Source organism: Astyanax mexicanus, chromosome 8, assembly GCF_023375975.1.
Source record: "Astyanax mexicanus isolate ESR-SI-001 chromosome 8, AstMex3_surface, whole genome shotgun sequence".
In the NCBI taxonomy this organism is placed as follows: Eukaryota; Metazoa; Chordata; class Actinopteri; order Characiformes; family Acestrorhamphidae; genus Astyanax; species Astyanax mexicanus.
In genome coordinates this window covers 19,750,005-19,769,549 of record NC_064415.1, presented here as the reverse complement: position 1 = coordinate 19,769,549, position 19,545 = coordinate 19,750,005, and the positions used below count along the sequence as shown (strand labels likewise).

The following is a 19,545-nucleotide window of genomic DNA, read 5'->3' as shown; positions in this document are numbered from 1 at the left end:
TCTATATTCATAGTGATTAACAATATTGATAACAACAATGTTGACATACATTTAAAAATAAATATATTCTTAAATAACGTTAATTTCCTGCACCTGTATTAGACGTCCCCATGACGTCCAAAAAAGTGACCTAGTCCGACGTTCAAATGTTTAACTGCATATTGACGTCCAAGTGGGGTCATAGTTAGACGTCCAAATAGTGGACCTAGTTTGCACGTCGTGTAGACGTACAGAATTGGTCTTGGACCGACCGACGCAATATAGACATGATCTGCACGTCCACAAGACGTCTAATGTTTAGTGGTGAGTAAAAGAGCTTCTCCGTCTTGTTTACAAGTTTTGTTTTGACTGCGCGGAGAGCCCGTTAGCTGGCCGCCGGTGCGCATGCGCGGGAGGAGGGGCCGTGTGGCTGTTTGTTTAAGCGCACACAGACCACGTGACCGCGCTGCTCCGCTGCTCCTAATGTATTTAGCTAAGAGCCGCTAGCCCCCTCAGCTCACTGCGAGTGAAGGAATTAGCTACCTGTGGGCGCCTTGTGCTGGAGTTTAACCGTGCTCTTGGGTGGAATTTGAGGGGTGACCGGAGGGAACGAGATGCCAGGTATAACGTCTGAAGTGTGCTCGGTCTTTTTGTGTGGTTTTGGTGGATTTATTAGATGGGGGATTTAATGTTTTGGTCGATTCTGTGCTGTGTGTGTGTTTGTAGGTTAACTGTGCCTTTGACTGGACTTCATCAACTCCAGCTTTGACTGCTTGTTTTGCTTGTTCTGCTGTTGTTTTCAGTGAATTGTAGCTAGTTAGATAGCTAGCACATATCGGCCATAGCTAGGTTAGCTAAGTAGTCTAATTTTATGGCATGTTGTATAAGAAAATGTGCATTTAACTAGCTAAATTTTAGCACAAACACCCCAGCTGTTGGCTAACCTAACAGCTAGCTAACTAGCTAGTAGATGACTGACTGACTGTCTGGCTTATCTCTGCACACAGCCAGCCAACTAAACATAGCATAGCTAGCCTAGATATTACTCATCTTGTCCCAAATGTTTGTGTTCCGTTTTGTTTTTTTTGTTTTTTTATATGTGTGTTTTTAGCTAGGTTACTTTATTTTTAGTTCACTTGACTCGACCTTTTGTCAGGTTCACCTTGTATTCTATTATAGCTAAGGGTCATAAAGTGCTGAGTGCTTTTCTTGTTTATAAACATTTATAAACATTAGTTTTCTTATCGAGCACTCGTTTTATATGCTAGTAAAGCTAGTTAAAACAAACCCTCTCTTGCATAACAGCAGCAGCAGTGTCCTCCTCCTCCTTCATGTGAGAAAACAACATGGAGAGAGGAGAACATTATCCATCTCCCTCTTTGTTTTGGTGGTGGTGAGGCATGTTTTGGCCGAGTGGACAGTGCGCTTCTTCCCCACTGCGCCATGTTTAGCTGGATGCGTCGACACTGGTGTTGATAAAGAGCTGAAAACGTGGGTTTTGAGACTTCTCTGACGTTTTGGACGTTTTGGACTTTCTGTGAGGGTCTCTGGTGCCCCGGCTGACGCTCTGCTTTCGTGTTTAATGCCATGATTCTCCAGCCTGTGTATGTTTCAGCCCTCCTTGTCTTTATTGTCCTCCTACAGTATTGTAGACACGCTTGATTTATCTATCCCCTCATCCCGCTTTCATGGCTGCCGTCTGTAACACGGGGAAATGCGGCTTCCCTTTGTTACATAAGCTGTGTTGGACGTGGGGGAACACGCTCAGTGTGAATAGTCGTGTCCTGCTGTGTGCTGGAAGAAATTAGGCCTTGCAGTGTTTGCCCTGCTTAGGAAAGCCTGTGATGTAGTGCTGCAACTAATCGTTTTTTTAACTAGTCGTCTAATATGTCAATTATTGCTTCGTTTAATCGATTAGTCAGTGGTTATCTGTCCTTCTCTGTGTTGTCAGTGTGTTAATCTGTCTAGATTTAATTATACTTTGTGTGATTGTGTAATTATATTTGCTCTGAGTGGTCCAGCTGGCTAAGCGCTGGCACTATGATTAGGAGATCACCGGTTCGAATCCTGCTTATGCAGCTTGCCCCGGCTACCGGAGCTTTGAGAGAGCGCAGTTGGCCTTGCTCTCTCCCGATATCACTCCAAGGGGTGATGTCGCTCAGCAGGCGTCTGTGAGCTGATGTATCAGAATCGAGTCACTGTGATGCTACCTGGCAATGCTGTTCGAAAATAGGCGGAGTATGACTTCACATGTATCAGAGGAGGCATGTGCTAATCTTCACCCTCCTAGGCATTAATAGTGATTGGGGGGGGGGGTTCTTTAGAGCTTTTCTCATGGTCCCGTTACACACAAACGAGCTATTGTTAAAATAAGATAAATATAAAGATAAAAACAAAATGTAATTAAACAGATATCAAAATAAATACCCAAAATATAAAGGAGAGTAGAAAAGTAGCATGAACATAACAAGAAGCCCAGAGTGCAAATTTGCTATAGCAGCATGGAGCATAAGTGTAAGTGGAGTTCAGTAACATTTTGTCTTAGTGCAGGTAAAGTGTCATTGTTTTGTGTTGGTGTATATCTAATAAATCAAAAAATACACATTTAGTTTGTATTAGTGTAAGTAAGCATTCAAATGAACATTATGTACAAACTGTATTACAGAGGATTTTAAGATTTTGGCTACGGCTTTTCCTTGTTTTTATTTTATCCTGAAATTTTAACTACTCCTGTAACTGTACTATTTAAAGTGAAACAACTAGTGCAACTAAAACTTAAAGCTGTGACTCTTATTCTTTTGCAACAAGAAAACTGTTGTATTGGAACAAAAAAATATGTGAATGATGTTTTTAGGAATCACAGCAAAGAGTAATGTAGAAGAGACGGAAGGGACACAGGGTGGACGGTAAATCCAGAGTTTGCCTTCTATATTGCTTTTAAACGATTGAAACAGAAATGTGGGTGTTAAGTGCCCTTCAATGCCAAGTCTGTACTACAATTAAGGATTAGTCCACACTTTTTTTTAGAATCGACATTGCTGATTGTGTCAACTAAGCGTTGCAGTGTAACTATACATTTCTCTGGAAACGCAGCATCCAAGAGTGAAATTCCTCCTATTCAGGCTAGTTTACACACAGTTCTTATATACTTGCAGTACTGCTATTAGAAATACACTTTTTATGATTGTACAATTAAAGTGATGTTATTGTGATGGGATCGGTGGATATATTTGGCCTAGTTCACGTTGGTTTGTTTCAATGGAGCTCAGGCTTAGATTTTTTTATGGGCCATATCCAAGAAGAGTCTTGATCCCTTCTTCCCCTTGTATTTGTTACGCCTACTGCACATGATTGAAATAATAATAGAGCACGTTGGAACAAAAGTGAACTGAACTGGCCTTCCAAGAGAAATGATTTGTTTATCCCATGCCTCCCTTTCTGTATTGTTCCACAACACCTAACAAAACCATAATTCAGTCCATATATGGCCATTTTACTACACTCACTGTCCCTAAGCCCTATTTATTGCTGCTTTTCCAGGTAGCTGATATGTAGTTTAGAGCATTTTACTGCTTACCACAGATTTCACTGCTACAGACAGATGAGCAGACTACTGCACAAGTGTACAGGCTGTTCTCAGCACTCTGGTTGCAGTTCCATCCCCGCTGAAAGCAGAAAGGTGAGCTGTGTGTTTGACCACTTGGTTTCCTTTACCCCCACCCTCTTCCTGCATGTCTGTCACCCGTCGATGGTTCTGGACAGGCACAGGCAGAGCAGGATTCTTGGCAGGGACAAGCAGATTGTTCATGGCCAAAAGTTCCCCTGGCAGACGCTGTGCTACAACTGACAGACTGACCTTAACTTAACAGCATGTGTCGTTGTGAGCTTCTTGGGTAATGCACAAGGCATTATTTAGTGGTGGAATACTTACTTTTTCCCTTCTCTGGTTCCGTTGGGCAACTGTAAACCAAGGATTAAGAGGTTGTAAGGTAATTATAGGTTATTGGTTGCTGAATGTCAGCCCTGGGAGCAAGAGTGCAGAGTACTGCCAAATAATGCCCTTAAGGTGTGCACTGAAAGCTAACCTGGAATGAATATTGCATTGTGGTTTGGTAGTGTTCATGTGTAGCAACAAGCCATTGGTAGACAACTGCAGTTCCAATGTTACACAGTAAAAAACACCTATGGTGTGATTTTGACATGTATATTTTACAATGTAAAACATGATCTGATTATATGATACTGCGTATTGCTGCATTTGGTGGTGTCCTACTTGGAGACCAATTATATGACCGTGACTAACAAGGAAAATAGTGTACAGCCCTGAGTTAATGGGGTGGAACTCATGGACAGTAAGCAAGGAGACTAACAAATGTCTGTGACTTGGACACAGTTGTAATGCATGCATGAATCAGGCCTTGTTTATTCTATGATGAGAATGGTAGTGATCCACCTTGATTTATTGTTGCTCTTTTTTATTGTGGTTTAATAGGTAAAAAAATAATTAAAGCTCAGAACCCCATATTTTACCTCAAGTTGTCATTGTTTGCCCAGGCAGAATAACAGAAATTGTTTTGTCTCCAAAAAAAAACAATGTCTATCTAAAGCCAAGAAGGAGCCACGGAAAAGGGATTAGCTCGGGCTCACATGGCTTAACCCTAAGTGTGGAAATGGGTCATCTTCACACATCTGATCTGCCTTGAAGTGGTGGAAGCTGAATAGTTTACTTCCTGTAGCACTATTAAAAAAGATTAGCATGACTAGTTAAAGCATTTCAGCTGTATTATGTAAAGCAGTCTCAAACATGACTGGATGGTTGTAGATCTTGCCTGTTTTGTCGTTTACTAATATAAAATATATATTTTTTTGCTTCTTTGTGTTTATTTTTGTTTATGCACCTACAATCCAGGCATTCTGAACAGATCACAGATTATACGTGAAATCCATCCATCATCTTCACATCCCAGAAATCATCAGGCCCCACTAATACATGGTGACATAGCCCTCTCCTCAATTCCAGCAGATTAGCCCATTGGTTTTGTTTAGTCATACTTTTCCCAGACCAGTTCAGTAATGTTCCTCAAGTCTGGAACTTTTTGTGACTTTTTGGTTACAGAATGTACATGGTAACAGAGTGTACAGGACCTGTGTTTCAATGTCCACGCAGCTGTAGTGATTGCATCACCTGCATGCAGAGACCAGAAATGTGCTCTAAACCCATGGTTTGAATGAAGAGCCCATGGTTTTGGACTTAACACGCACTATTCATTTTGTTATCTAGTAAATCTTTATCTGCTGAGGTTTTGTGATTGGCTCAAGCGGTTGTGGTTTGAGAGGAATTTTATTTGGCAGTGTTACAGGTGGAATACGTGAGGGTAAAAGGATCAGATGTACTGCCTGTTTAAACATGGTGTGACTGCTGTTGGAAACCTCAGCTCTAACCACTGAAGCCTGGCCACAAATCAAGTCTTTAGAATGATTTAATTATTACTAACTTAGTTTAAAAACTGGCCCATAATAGACGCTGTTTTAGCTATAACTTGAGCAATAGAAGACATGATTGTTCCTCACTAAAGAAATAAATGTGCAACAAGAAGAGTGCCGATGAAAATACGATGTTGGTAATGGAGATAAGTATAAATTAGCTTTTAAGTTGGAAAATAATCTTTACCTTTACTTCTAACATTCTCCACACATACAGAAACATGTCATAATTCATGGAATAGCAGTATGTAATAAGGCGGCTTGGGAATGCCCACACCTGTGTAAGATGTGAGGTGGTATCTTGTAAGTAAGGTTGAACACAGGTCACTGTGCTCATGGCAAGTCTACATTAATCATTGGAATTCTAGTGATACCTGATTGCAGATGCCAGTTGTGTCCCAGGCATTAAACGCTTTTTAATTTCACAATGTTGTTCGTGTACCAAGAATACATCACACCAGGACCAGCCGTGTCTGTCAGTAATTGTCTGTGCGAACAATAAATGACAATGGCATTTAATGAGGGAGGCCCCACATGCATATCCTGCAGGTCACTGTTGCCTCCTTTAGTTTACATGGGACATGGAAAAGGGCATGCAGCATGTCTGTGTACATCTAACTTAAAAACGTATTTCATATAATTACTTAAAGAAGCTTGTGTAGTGCCTTTTTTATAGTGAAGCTTATATCCACAGTTATGAAGTCCTTGGTATTTGGGCTTAGAAAACCTTAGAAAATTGATTTTACTGACATATAAAATCTGATCGTTGAAATTGAGGCTCTGTTAAATCCACAGTAGTAATGTAAGAATGGACACCTATTTGAAAATTTAGACTATATTAAAGTTTTTCCACACTATGGATTTTGTTGTCAGTTAAAGTTCAAAGTGTTTTATCTACATATGCTGTTCATAACTATTTAGAGCTATTCGTAATCCAATGCTGCTCTTTTTATTGTCTCATTAAATTAGTAGTACACACTGGACTGAGGAATATGTATCCATGGTGTTTGGATGATAAATTTGCACATCTTTATCAACTGACTTTGCTAAAACAGCTGGGACATATTTTGGGGACACATTTTAATTGCAATTACAGTAAAAAGCAGGTAAAGAGTCATAGTAAAGGATTGACAGTATTTTAAAGTGCACAATTATTTGAAGGTATAGTTGGAATGCTTGGTGTGACATCGTTCTCTGACATCAGAGGTCAATAGAATACATCTAACATGCAAGTACTAGAGTGGTTACTAGCAAGTAACCACTCTTAAAAAAAAAAAAAAAAAAAAGATCAAGGGTGGTTCTTTAGGGTGTTCTTTGGTAGAAACAATGGTGTAGCATAGAACTTGAACCATTTGGATTGCTTAAATGTTGCTGGATTAAGTATTAGGCTAATAGAATAGTTACCATTTGTCTTTACTAAAAAACAAACAAAAAACAATTTTGACAGTAGTTGCTTATCTGACATGGAGGAAAAGCTAGTTTCAAAGCAGTGCAACAGACAGCCCAAACAAGATGATAACAGTATCAACACGAAAATGTTGTTTACAATTGTTTTATCAATATTATCCCTGCAATTTGTATGATTTTTAGAATTATTTCTATTATGTATGCCAGTTTTTAATATTTATCAGCATTCTCTGTCGTGTTTAACTCTTTGTCAGTATGTTCTGTTCAGTTGCTAATGCAGAATTCAGAAATGTATACTGAAACTGTATTGTAGTCTACACAGATTCTATTCTAAATAATCATACATTTCTTTTAGTCTGGTCATTATGAAATTATGATAATTTAAGAAAATGAAGCTGGCAGTTTTTATTTGCACAAAGTAAAAAAAACATCAAACATGGAGAGAGGTTTTTTTCCCTGACCACAAGGACACTGTTATGCCACGTCCTGCATAAAAGAAAGTAGATGCCGTGAAGCTTGGTACTTTCCTACTCTGACATTTATCTGCCTCTAAGCAACTGAGCAGAGGAGATTCCTCATCCCCCAGTGAACACTTGTCTATCTCTGAGTCTGGCAGCTGAGATCCCCCTCTGGATACTGGCACGGTTTCAGCAGCATGCTTCAGATTGATTTCGGATAAGTTCTTGCTTTTAGTATCTGTGTGAATGCAGCTCTGTTTTGAAAGGGGATCTGATCCTAAAGCAACACTTGCTAAGAGATGCGATTTGGACCCGGGGCTCATGTGATGGTTCAGCCCCCCGAGGCTGTGACCGTTTGCCCTCTCGCTGTGCAGCAACAGAGAGACAGTGTTTTCTGATATGTTACTGCAGCGATCATTTGTCTGAACACAAACATGGATTCAGCATTGGGGATTTTATGGTGGTTTGTTTGTAAGAAGTGTATTGGAACCTGTTTGCATTCACAGTGGCTGTGTGCCAGCTGGAGGTGGGCGGTATGCTGTGTAACCGATGGGGAACAGTATATGGATCACTGTATGGTTCCTTTTACAATCCAGGAGCCAGCGGGAATCAGAGCAGAAAGAAGCTGTGAAATCAGTATGATTTGTTAAAGTATTGTTTTGTTTTTTTCCATTTTAGTGTTTATCTTGACCATGATATTTTTGTTTAAATTGTAATTGGTTACTTTGACTTATGAATAGCTTTTCACACTGAACCCCAACACAGCACTGTTATTATCAGCATGTTTATGAATATAGGAACCGGTTTTAATTCTGAGTGCATGAACTTAACCTTTCTGGGTTTTTTTTGAAAGCTATATACAGCTCTGGAAAAAATAAGAGACCACTTCAGTTTCTGAATCAGTTTCTCTGATTTTGCTATTTATAGGCATATGTATGAGTAAAATAAAAATTGTTGTTTTATTCCATAAACTGCGGACAACATTTCTCCCAAATCCCAAATAAAAAATATTGGCATTTAGAGCATTTATTTGCAGAAAATGATAAATGGCTGAAATAATAAAAAAGAAGCAGAGCTTTTAGACCCCAAATAATACAAAGAAAACAAGTTCATATTCATAAAGTTTTAAGAGTTCAGAAACCAATATTTGGTGGAATAACCCTGTTTTTTGTGCATCTTGGCATGTTCTCCTCCCCCAGTCTTACTCACTGCTTTTGGATAACTTTATGCCACTCCTGGTGCAAACCAGTTGATGTTTGATTACTTGTCATCATCCATCTTCCTCTTGATTTATATTCCAGAGGTTTTCAATTTGGTAAAATCAAAGAAACTCATCATTTTTAAGTGGTCTAATTTTTTTGAGAGCTGTAGGTTATTGGATGAGTGAAAATGGAAAAAATAAATGTCTATCATAAACACAATATTTTCAATGTTACAATATTCTTATTCTTATTCTTCAGCATTAAAATTAATGCTATTTGATTTAATTTTATATTGTGATATGGAAATAATAACTACTTACAATATTACACGTCATTTATTCATTTTAGGTAATTCTGTTAATACTTAAAAAAAAAACTCTTAATACTTCTTCTGATAAACTGCATATTTAATTGCATATTTCTACATGTGTCATGTCTTAGTCTGATCCAGTTTGCAACATGTAAGCAAACCTTCAGCAACAGCTGACATTGCCTTTGTTTCTGCATGGTTTCATGTATTGTTATGGATTTTTTTGTGTTTTTTTTCTGTTTGTATAAGAGACACTGCATGTGGTTAGCTCCTCTTTGGATTAGCAGGTTTGGTTATTTGGGCCACGTGCACCACTGCTTCTGACAGGTGCAAACAATCAGTATAGAAAATGCAAGCCTTGACCTGCCTTTACAGAACCCTCACCTCAATGCCATTCAACACCTTTAGAATAAGCTCTATGTGCTAGGTGCCCCACGTCACTGCTGGACCTGACTAGAGCTTCTGTGACTGAATAATGCTATCCTTTTGGATATCCCGATTTTGATGTTTGAGTATTTATGTTAAATGCAATAAATTAAAATCCTAAAAGCTTCTCAAAGGTTAGTTGCCCACTTGGCTTGGATGTGCATTTACTGTTTACTGCTACCTCACTCTACCTCCAGCCTCATTAGATCACATTAGCAAAATCTGGAGCTCTCTCTGTTGCCACTAGCTCAGCAACGATTAGTTGATATATTTGACAATGTTGATTTATGTAAATTTACAAATGACTACAAATGACTACAAATTTCGTTATCAACTAATCGTTAATTCGTAACAGTACTGCATTACACAAAGTGCTGGGGAAAGAAGTGCAATAGGAGATGAGTGAATGGCTCACTCACACAGTTTACACTCAACTTAGTCTGTTTACCCAAAAATGCCCAAACACAACAGATTACATATTTACTCACTAAATATCAGTAATTTTCATGTTTAAACAATATTCTTTTAAATCTCATGTTTAGCTGTTTCTATCATTTTTAGAGATGGAGGACATGGCAGAAATAATCTTTGACTAGCAACTGGGGCTGCAACTAATGATTATTTTCGATTGGTCAACTACCAAAATAATTATTAGTTGCAGCCCCAGTTGCTACTCACAAGTGATACATTCATCAGTTCTAGTACAATGTGTTGTTTTATATAAACCCAGATCACCGTAACAATAAAAATACAATTAATCACACATCATGTGTGGCTAACCTTTCTTGAATATTCCAAGATTACACAGATTACCCTTTCCAAACGGACTTGCACTACACACCCAATACCTGCACTACTGCTATATTGCACTGTCAATACACACTTTAATTCCCCAAAAACTGTACTTTACGCACTCATTCACTTTACCAGCTAGATACCATATTTGCACTACCATTATACGGGTTCTATTTATACTGACATTCCATCTCAATCACCATCAATATTGCACTATTGTCTTCTGTCTTACGTATGTTTATTGTGTCTTGTTGTATTGTACATATAGTGTCTCCCACTCTTTTAGATTATGTATCTTATTTCTTTTTACTTATATAAATATATCCATTTCACCCCCACCACTACTGCACCTTGTTTTTGTCTCATGTATGTCTATTTGTGTCCCTGCTGTATTGTACACAGTGTCTCCCATTCTTTCTTTTATTATATCTATTATCTGTACTTGCTGTAAAATTGGGAAGGAAAGTAACGTTTCAATTCTCTATGTCCTGTACATATGCAGTATTGACAATAAAACTACTTGATTTGACTTTATTTGAATGGCTTAATATTGTTTTTCATTACTGTTTATTTATGTCAATCTGGTTTATTTTCTTCATTAAGGAGATTTATTAAAATTTTCTAACATTTTAATATATTCAATAAATTGGTATTGCTGACATTGACCCAGGAAAAGGTGACCTGAATACATCTAATCTGATAAGTTCATATCTGTTGTCTCTCGGAGGACTGACTTGTTAAATGTGGCCTGTGTGTCGTGCAGTGTGCTGGAGCATGGATGTTCTGCTGGCCATGTCAATAATTGATGAATCCCAGGCAAAGATGATTCGAAGGATGTTGATAATAAGGCTGTAAATATCGGTGCCTCAGTTGTGTGCAGCAGACTGGCTGGTTTTAATCAGGAATGCTCCAGATTTCCAAGATTTTTCTATTCTTTATTTCCTGTAGTTGAGGGATCAGATTTGGTACGCACGTGGCATATTGGATGCCAAGTGTGCGGGTTAATGGGCCGTTTCTGAACAGTTCAGATTATTGTCTTTGTGAATTTCAAAAGGAGTATGCTTAATTTTTTCCAGGTCAGGCAGATTGCACTGAATGAGTAATAACACCAAAAAAAAATCCATTCCGTCTTTAGATCAGACAAATAAAGTACAACGTGTTAATCAATTATGACTGTAGCTTCAGGCATGCAACACCTAGAAGGAATTCCTGTTCATCTTCTGTTTCATTTAGTTTGGCTCTGTAGAGACAGGTGGAAAGTGTGTATGTGTTTGTAATGGTACAGTCTGCTCTGCTTTTTTTTAATCTGTCTGTCTGCTTATGCAACAAGCGCTACTCACCACTCCTGACGTCATGACACACATAAGAGACAGGAAGAGTTGTCAGGTACCTTGGTATGTAAGTCTGTGTGTGTGCATGAGGAATATTTCTACCCAGCCGATAACTATTTGGCTCACTGTCTTTCAATGACTAAGGTCTTCTTAATTACTGAATTTATTGATCCAGTCATTCAATAGTTTGTTCTTTGACACTTTGTTTTACTTTTTACTGGTTTGTATTAGTATATATGCTAGGATATTTTAGCAGTATGTGTACAGTAGTAGTTCTGGATAATATAGTAAAGGTCATTACTAAAGTTTTTAATCGCAGCAGGGTAGCTCTGATTGGAGTAGAAACACACCAGAATTGATTTGGCTTCTAACTCAATTTGCATGAAAAAACAAGAGTCTTAAGATTATCATGAATTGCAATTTAGATATTGAAAGATTGATCGGCTGTGTATCGTATCAGACAATTTTCAGCCAAAATATGCAATCGGCAATTGTCATATATATTTCTCCAAGTAACTGATCTTGAGTTATCTCGGGAGTAGGGGTTTACAGCAGAGTCATTTATGCAGTATTGGCATATTAGGTTGTGTTGTACATAGGGTTGCAGCGGTAACCGGTTTCACGGTATACCATGGTATTAAAATGCACGGTTATCATACCGTGTGTGTTTGCTTATTACCGGTAAAACGCAAGCCAGCGGAGAAACTCACCCGCGCATGCGCAACTCTGCTCCGCTTCAGCTGCTCAGCACACAGCGGTGAGAACAGCAGAAAGTGCATCAGACTAAACAAATCTCCGTCCGCCTAAAAAAAGGCTAAACTAAAATCAGCAGTGTGGGACTATTTCGGAGACCCGCCGAACGCACCCGAGGATGGTTATCCGATTTGTAATCAATGTGGCCCTAAAGTCACAGCTAAAGGTGGACATACGTCAAACCTGTTCTCCCATCTCCGAGAACAGCACCCCGCCGTGCAGCGCAAAGTATGTGTTTAATTTATAATTTTAATCTGAACCTAAATAAAACCTCTTTGTAGTCGTGCACAACCCACAACCCAAGCGCTGAGTTATCCGAAATTTGGGCACGCAGGTACAGGCGTGAAGTGCGTGCTACGATGGATTCACATGTCCGTGTAAAGGTCCTGGCCGGACTGGATGTGAAAGACGCCATTCATTTACATGCGTTCATTTTCAAATTCTGACGTGCCTGTTTTTCATATGTTAAAACCAGACTCGGTGTGAAAGCCTTAAAATAGAAATCTCTATTGTGAGGATCATGTCAGAAATAAATCCCCTCTTTCTGCAGTATCTGGTTATATACCAACTTGGCAGTAAAACGGACGTTTACAACAGTTGTTGATCAGACACTGACCCAGGCTCAGTTTATCAGATATTAAATAATTTAAACTTAAATAATTTCACTGAATATTTTAAATACAGGATCTTTACTTCTTAGAGGACATGTAATGTGTGTGTGTGTGTGTGTGTGTGTGTATATATATATATATATATATATATATATATATATTATATATATTTATATATATATATATATATATATTTTTTTTTTTATATATATACACTCTAAATGCCCTTAAGAGTAATGGAAAAACCTGGTTTCCTTCACCTGATGGTGTACAGCTTATTTTTTTAAGGAGACATTATCTATATAGTTGTTCCAGGTTTCTACAATAAATAGTTAATTGAACAAAAAACCTTTGTTGTAATTTCTTTAAGGGTCAGTTTAATAATATATGTAACAAACTGTGATACCATGATAACCGTGATACCGCGGTATTTTCTGAGACGCTTATCATACCGTGAAAATCTCATACCGTTGCAACCCTAGTTGTACATTTAGTGCCTATCATTATTTTATTATGTATAATTTTATTTTGCTGTAACTTTGGGAAAGAGAGTAATGTAATTTCAATATTCTGTATGTCCTGTACATATGCAGTATCGAAAATATAACTACTTGAATTGACGAAACATTGTGATTTTATATAATAAAAAAGAAAATATAATATTGGATATTAATATACATAGACATCTATTCTGAAAACAATTTTATTTGGGTGAGTAAAGCCCTTTTGTTTATTCATAGCCATCTTAAATTCTCAGTGATTATGAGGTTGCCACAATTGGGCAAAATTACAAAATTATCCCAAAAAGGATAATGTGACATTCAGTATCAGTACAGGTGATCAGTGATCTGCCTGAAAAAACACTGATCGTTCAGTCTCTGTTGAAACTCATAAATCATTTTTCTTGTGTATGTTGCATGTTTCTGTAAGCAGTGTAGAAGGAACTTTTTTTATTATTATTATATACATATTTCCATGGTGTGAGTTGCAGTAACCATCTGTGGTCTTCTTCTATGGTTTGCAAACTTGTTTTCTTATACTGGACCCACCAGTGTGAAACAAACAGCTAATTTAGCTCAGTTCATTTGGATTTATGTTTTTACTGGCATTGATGCTTCATTAGTACTCATGCTAAGAAAATAACAACAACAGACTCCAGACTCCTGATGTGAATACCGCATCTTGGAATGAGCTCCAGGCCTTTTACTAGCTGTGTGCATGAACAAATGATTCAGCTACACCAAGCTGGATGGGAAATCTCTGAGAAAGTGTCCAGTGATGCCTTTTGATGTTCTGAAAAGTGCTTTATAAAACTCCTGCTTTACCCTACATGGACATGGTTTTTAAATTACAGCTTATATTCTTCAGTTTACGGTCGCAATCATTGTTGCCTTCCAGATTTAGTATGCTTGAGAACAAAGGCTGCACTGTACTGCAGTGCTGTTTGTTTTCCTGCGCAGGTAGTGAAGTCAGGCTTTGGTTAATTGCTCATGTCGTAATTGTTTCATTGTTTTGTATGGAGCTGTAATATTAATCCTCTCTTTTTCTATTCCAGAGCCAGCAGATATGAGTGGGCCTGATGTAGCGAAGACGCCGGGAGGCGGGGCTCCAGGGAAAGAAGGCAAAGACTCGGTAACCAATGGCCATGCAGAAGGAGAGGCTAACCCTTTCGCAGAGTATATGTGGATGGAGAATGAAGAGGAGTACAACCGACAGGTTTGTATATGCTTGTTCACCTACGTAATGCTTGGTGATGCCAAAAGTTATGGGATAGCAAAATGTTCCCTTGAGGGAGGGCTTGTGAATGCCCATACCTGAATGAATTGTGATTTTCTATCTTGTGAGTGAGTTTGTGCTCTGGCCATTCTGCTCAGGGCAAGACAACATGAATTATCAGAGTTTGAGCAAGACATGATAGTGGGGGCAAGATTGAGGGGACATCAGTTCTAAAGTTGTGAGGGGGATTTTAACCACAGTGGGTGGTAATGACTGGAACTGGTGACATCTGGCAACTCCAGCAGATATCACATTCATACGTAGTTCAGTAGCCTTATTCAGCAAGCTAGCTACCCATAGAGCCATCCTCTCCCTTCATCCATGCTTCATTTTCCTCCAAACCTTTAAGACAGCATCACAGAGCGAAAGACTCTGAGTCTCACACTACCTAGCTCTCACTCTACCCTGACGCATTATAATACAGTAAAAAGTATGCCAAACCTACATCACACTACACGTTATTTTAATATTGTTTTAGTTTGTTTCAAGTAAATAAAAAATTGTCTTAAATATATATTTTGATTTAATTTGTTAAGCAACCAGTTATTTTTCTTTGAGAAGCTTAGTCCAGTACAATATAATTTTAACAGTTTAATAACACATTTTTGTTATTTAAATTTAAAAGTCCATCCTACATATGTCCTGACAAACAAACACTAAGTAACACTCAACCAAACGCATAAGGTACCACAGAATCTCTTTTGGCAACAACTAATCAACCACATGGGATACCAAAGCAAGTGGCTAGCAACCACTAAGTAACTCTTTAGCAAACCCCCTAAAATGCCATTGCAGCCACTTTACCACACTAGCAGGAAATGCACTTGTGCTAGTAGAGCAGAGCGATTTGAAAATAGGAGGTGCTGCCTCACCTCCACCTCCCGCTAAGGAGGAAATAAATTTATGTATAATGTGCCACCCCACCCTGTTCACATTTGCTGATAAAAGCTGTGCACCTGCATGTTCGTGGCAGAGTGGACATGCTCTACTGCTCCTCCTCTGTCTGGTGCCACTGTTTTGGTTAGTTAGCTTTTAGCTGATTTTTCTGACATGCAGTGGCTTGTTTATAATATTTTGACTCACATGTGCTCAGTTATGAAAATGCACCTACAAAGACCAACTCAGACTCACCCAGGCAGATGGGTAATCCTTAATCTTTTATGGAAAGGTTCTCCTGTTCATTCCTATTGTCTTGTCTTTCAGGTGGAGGAGGAGTTATTGGAACAGGAGTTTCTGGAGCGCTGTTTCCAAGAAATGTTGGATGAGGAGGACCAGGATTGGTTCATTCCAGCAAGGGACCTCCCTCCAGGGGTCGGGCAGCTTCAGCAGCAGCTCAATGGCCTGTCAGTCAACGACAGTATTGCTGAGGATATTGTGGTAAGCTTTGAAACAATAACAATGGAGAAGCGCTTTGCTTTACTTTTTTACTTATTTAATCTTTATATTGTACAGTGTTGAGTCAGGGGGTTTTGTGGTGCAGGCAATAATATGAGTATTATTAGTAATGTCTCAAAATAAGTGCCATGAAGCTTCAATTTTCATTATTTCTGTAGATTTAATGTGACCACTTTAAACAAGAGATTGAGGTGCATTATATATGAACCAGGCTCTTTTTTTCTCCTTTCTCCAGAACTGTGTATAATTATTATTTTTTTTTTTTGTCTTCCAAAATGAAGATTTGAAAAAAGATTTGATTTAAAATGATCTTTAGCCTTACAGTCTTCTCTCTCTCTTTCTTTTCTTTTCCCAGCGCAAGAGCAGCTTAAACCCCGAAGCCAAGGAATTTGTCCCGGGAGTGAAATACTAGGGATCAGCCTCACCCTCTGGAGTTGCCCTTTCACAAGCACATACACAAACCCACACATACAGAGACTTTTTTGGCTGTAATTACGACAGTCATGTTCACACACTCATAAATATGTACACTCACACACATGTACACACACTGCTGTGAAGGGCTGGAAATGCAGAGGAGGGTGAGGTTTTTCTGAGGAGGGGAGGGATGGGGGGGGTTGCTCATCTATAAGCTTTTTATTTACATTCGTTACATATAAACCAAGGGCAGGGAGTTTAGATGTGGCCTCTAGGAGGCGCTGTGGCAGCCTAATGTCATACTCGATACAAAGCCGTTTTATTTTCTTCTGTCCATAAGGTGACTGACTGATCATGTCAGCTCTCATTTAGAAATTTGTGCCTCATCAGGTATTTACTTTTTTCCTTGCCTGTCTTTTTTTTTTTTGTTTGTTTGTTTTTGTTTCATTTCTTTTTCTTGCAGTGGGAGGTTTGTGTCTGTCTTGTGTAACCATGCCCTGTGATTGAGGGTGGTAGGGGCCAAAAGGGGCTTTGGGGTGTGACTGGATGTACAGTGGTTGACTGAATGGGGTGGGAGGGGAGGGGAAGGGAAAGGAGGGGGCAGTTTGGGTACAATAAGAAGAGGCTTTGGATGAATTCACATGAAAACATAATTTGATTTTGAGTAGAACCTCTTACATGCAAAAATGGAATTCATTTGAAAAAGGAAGAAAAAAAGTAAATAAAAGTCAAAAGTTGGTAACTGGTTGAGACATTTTTGTATTTTTTACAACTATGCTTCTAATAATGCTACTGCCATTTAAAAGAAATACAAATTAAGGAAACTGGACCTGCTCCCAGTATTAACACAACTGTCTGGATGAAACAAACATTTCGAGACATTGCTTTTAACAGGTGGTACTGTTTGGAGTCAGAAGTTAGTGCTTTGATTTTGCAGAAATGCTACAAGGCTAACATATAATAACAGGCTTTGTTTGAAAAAAAGTGTAAAACCAAAGCAGGGGGATTTTGTTTTTATTCACTATTCATTTGATTTGTTGGGTGAACTTTATATAACCGTATTTTTTTGCACTTTAAGGTGCACCGGATTTTAAGGTGCATTATATGCGACATTAGTAACTAGTAGTAGGAACAGAGGGGTGTTGCCATGTTTTCCTTGTTTGTTTTCACCTCAGGACGGCCAAAGAGCTAGTGCTAATGCTAATACTGCTGGAGAACTAAACTGAAACTCCTGTACAATGCTGTACTTCAGCAAATTGGCTTTTTACTGCTTCTTAATTCCTGACTGGTACATTTCATATATAAAGGTGCACCGGATTAAAAGGCTCACTGATTTATTTTTGGGAAAAGTAAAGGATTTTAAATGTGCATTACAGTGCAAAAAATACATATGTATATATTATAAGAGGAAAAGAGAGGAGGAAAGAAAGAAATAGAATAAGAGGGAACATTGATAAGATAAAAGAAAAGTAAAAAAAGTAAAGTAGGCATGGACTCAACAATACTTGAGCTGTGAAACTGTGTTCTCTGGAATGATTGTGCTCCATTCAGTACTTTTGGGATCATTTAGGGAGTTAGGGATTATGAGTTGTAGTGGTGATCATATAACATCCTGACCTTACCAAAGCTTTTGTGACTGAATGTAAGCAAATCACACATTGTAGGACGCTAAATGGTTCTTGATTAATTGATCTAGATATGTGAATTTTTTTTATTTTTTTTATTAAATCAATGGAAAGTGGCTTTTCTATGGCATTGCTTTTAAGTGTTGAATGTTATTTATCATGGTAAGCATTTACATTACTGTTTTTATTACCTTTTTTATGGAGATTGTTTAATTAGAAGTTGCTCATTTGTGTTTCTACATCCTCAGTACCTTTACTGGAGGATGTGGACTGGGGACTGCAAGATACTATCATAAGAGCTACACAATTTTACTCCCCTTCTCACTCTTGGAGCACTGCCCACTTCCTGTACGACCACCGATAACTGTTAGAGTCAGAACAATGCCAGATTTCTATACTATCATGAATTATTACTCCATCTCTCTTTCCTGTTGTTCCTTTGGGAGATTTGATCAAGGATATTGCACAACTTCAAAAGGGTACAGTGTTTTTCAGTTATTTCACATAGATCACTTTCATACTGACCCTCAGTTCATTTTTAGTACGGACCTGGTCTAGAGTTCATTTGGATTCAGTTTGGTTTAACATTCTGCCTGCAAATGCAGCTCAGACCTGCAGTTGAATTTAAAACCTGCAGAAGCCAAGAGAGCATTTAAGTTCATCTCTTACATCTTAAGTAGAATATTGAAGCTAGACCTTAACCTTCACACAACAATGCATTTTAAATGAGGGTTCTGTATGTGGGTTTTGGTGTGTGATTCGGGTCATGCTATAACTGTTGAAAGTACTATATTTTTCAATTATAAGGCACCCTATCAATAAACATCTATTTTCATACATAAGGCACACTGGATTATAAGGTGCATTATGCAACTCTAGTAAGGAACAGGGGTGTTCCCATGTTTTCCCTCGATTTCAGCAGGTCTCGCCACTAGGTGGTGGTGGTGTTCGGTAAATAAGTTAAATAAAGCTAAACTAAGTAAACAAAACTGTAATTATTAAAAAATTTCAAACAAGCGCTGGATGTTAATTTACACAGATTTCTCTCCTTTATTTGAGTGAGTGAAGTGCTTCAGTTTAGTATTTACAGTAAGCATAGGTTTCCAGATTTCGCCTAAGGCAGGTTGCAGCAGCATTAGCATTAGCACTAACAGTGTAGCCTGACAGCACAACACTGAAGAACCCTGAGTGTTCCAGTAACCCAGGGTGGTGATAGTTAGTGGTTCATCCCACATATCGCACCAGATTATAAGGCACACTGACAATTTTTTGAGAAATTAAAATATTTTAAGTGTGCCGTATAGTGCAAACAATACAGTAGCCTCAGTTTTCTGTTATTGGCTGATAGAAGTGGAAGTTGACATAGTCCTCTGCTGTTTTATCCCATCCATCCTAAGTTGGGACGTATTGGAAATCTTTCTCAGCTCACTACTACAATCGTACAGTACAAAGCGGATAGCTGAGCTGTCATAATAGCCTTTATGTCAGCTTAAATCAGCCAGGCAGTTTTTTTTTATATTAATAATCTCTCTCTTTAATCAAGACATTTCCGTCCTTAGCACTGATGCTCACTTTT

At 38.4% G+C, this 19,545-nt stretch overlaps 1 protein-coding gene across 2 annotated transcripts; it reads left to right on the top strand.

Moving 5' to 3' along the window:
* Nucleotides 1-175: 175 nt before the first annotated feature.
* Nucleotides 176-17,086, top strand: LOC103027680 (polyadenylate-binding protein-interacting protein 2B). 2 transcript variants are annotated; one of them, XM_007242036.4, is made up of 4 exons: nucleotides 176-303; nucleotides 14,312-14,472; nucleotides 15,736-15,909; nucleotides 16,283-17,086. In XM_007242036.4, exons 1-4 carry the CDS (start codon nucleotides 267-269, stop codon nucleotides 16,337-16,339), a joined length of 429 nt encoding a protein of 142 aa, XP_007242098.1. In that variant the 5' UTR covers nucleotides 176-266; the 3' UTR covers nucleotides 16,340-17,086. The 2 variants fall into 2 exon arrangements, with proteins under 2 accessions (XP_007242098.1, XP_007242099.1); XM_007242037.4 differs by lacking the exon at nucleotides 176-303 and adding an exon at nucleotides 452-600.
* Nucleotides 17,087-19,545: the final 2,459 nt, after the last annotated feature.

Bases quoted from the DNA above. Each gene is read 5' to 3' on its own strand.
- LOC103027680 (XM_007242036.4), top strand. From the start codon at position 267: ATGATCTGCACGTCCACAAGACGTCTAATGTTTAGTG. The intron at 14,473-15,735 runs GTTTGTATATGC...CTTGTCTTTCAG, and splicing joins AAGAGGAGTACAACCGACAG to GTGGAGGAGGAGTTATTGGA. The intron at 15,910-16,282 runs GTAAGCTTTGAA...TTCTTTTCCCAG, and splicing joins GTATTGCTGAGGATATTGTG to CGCAAGAGCAGCTTAAACCC.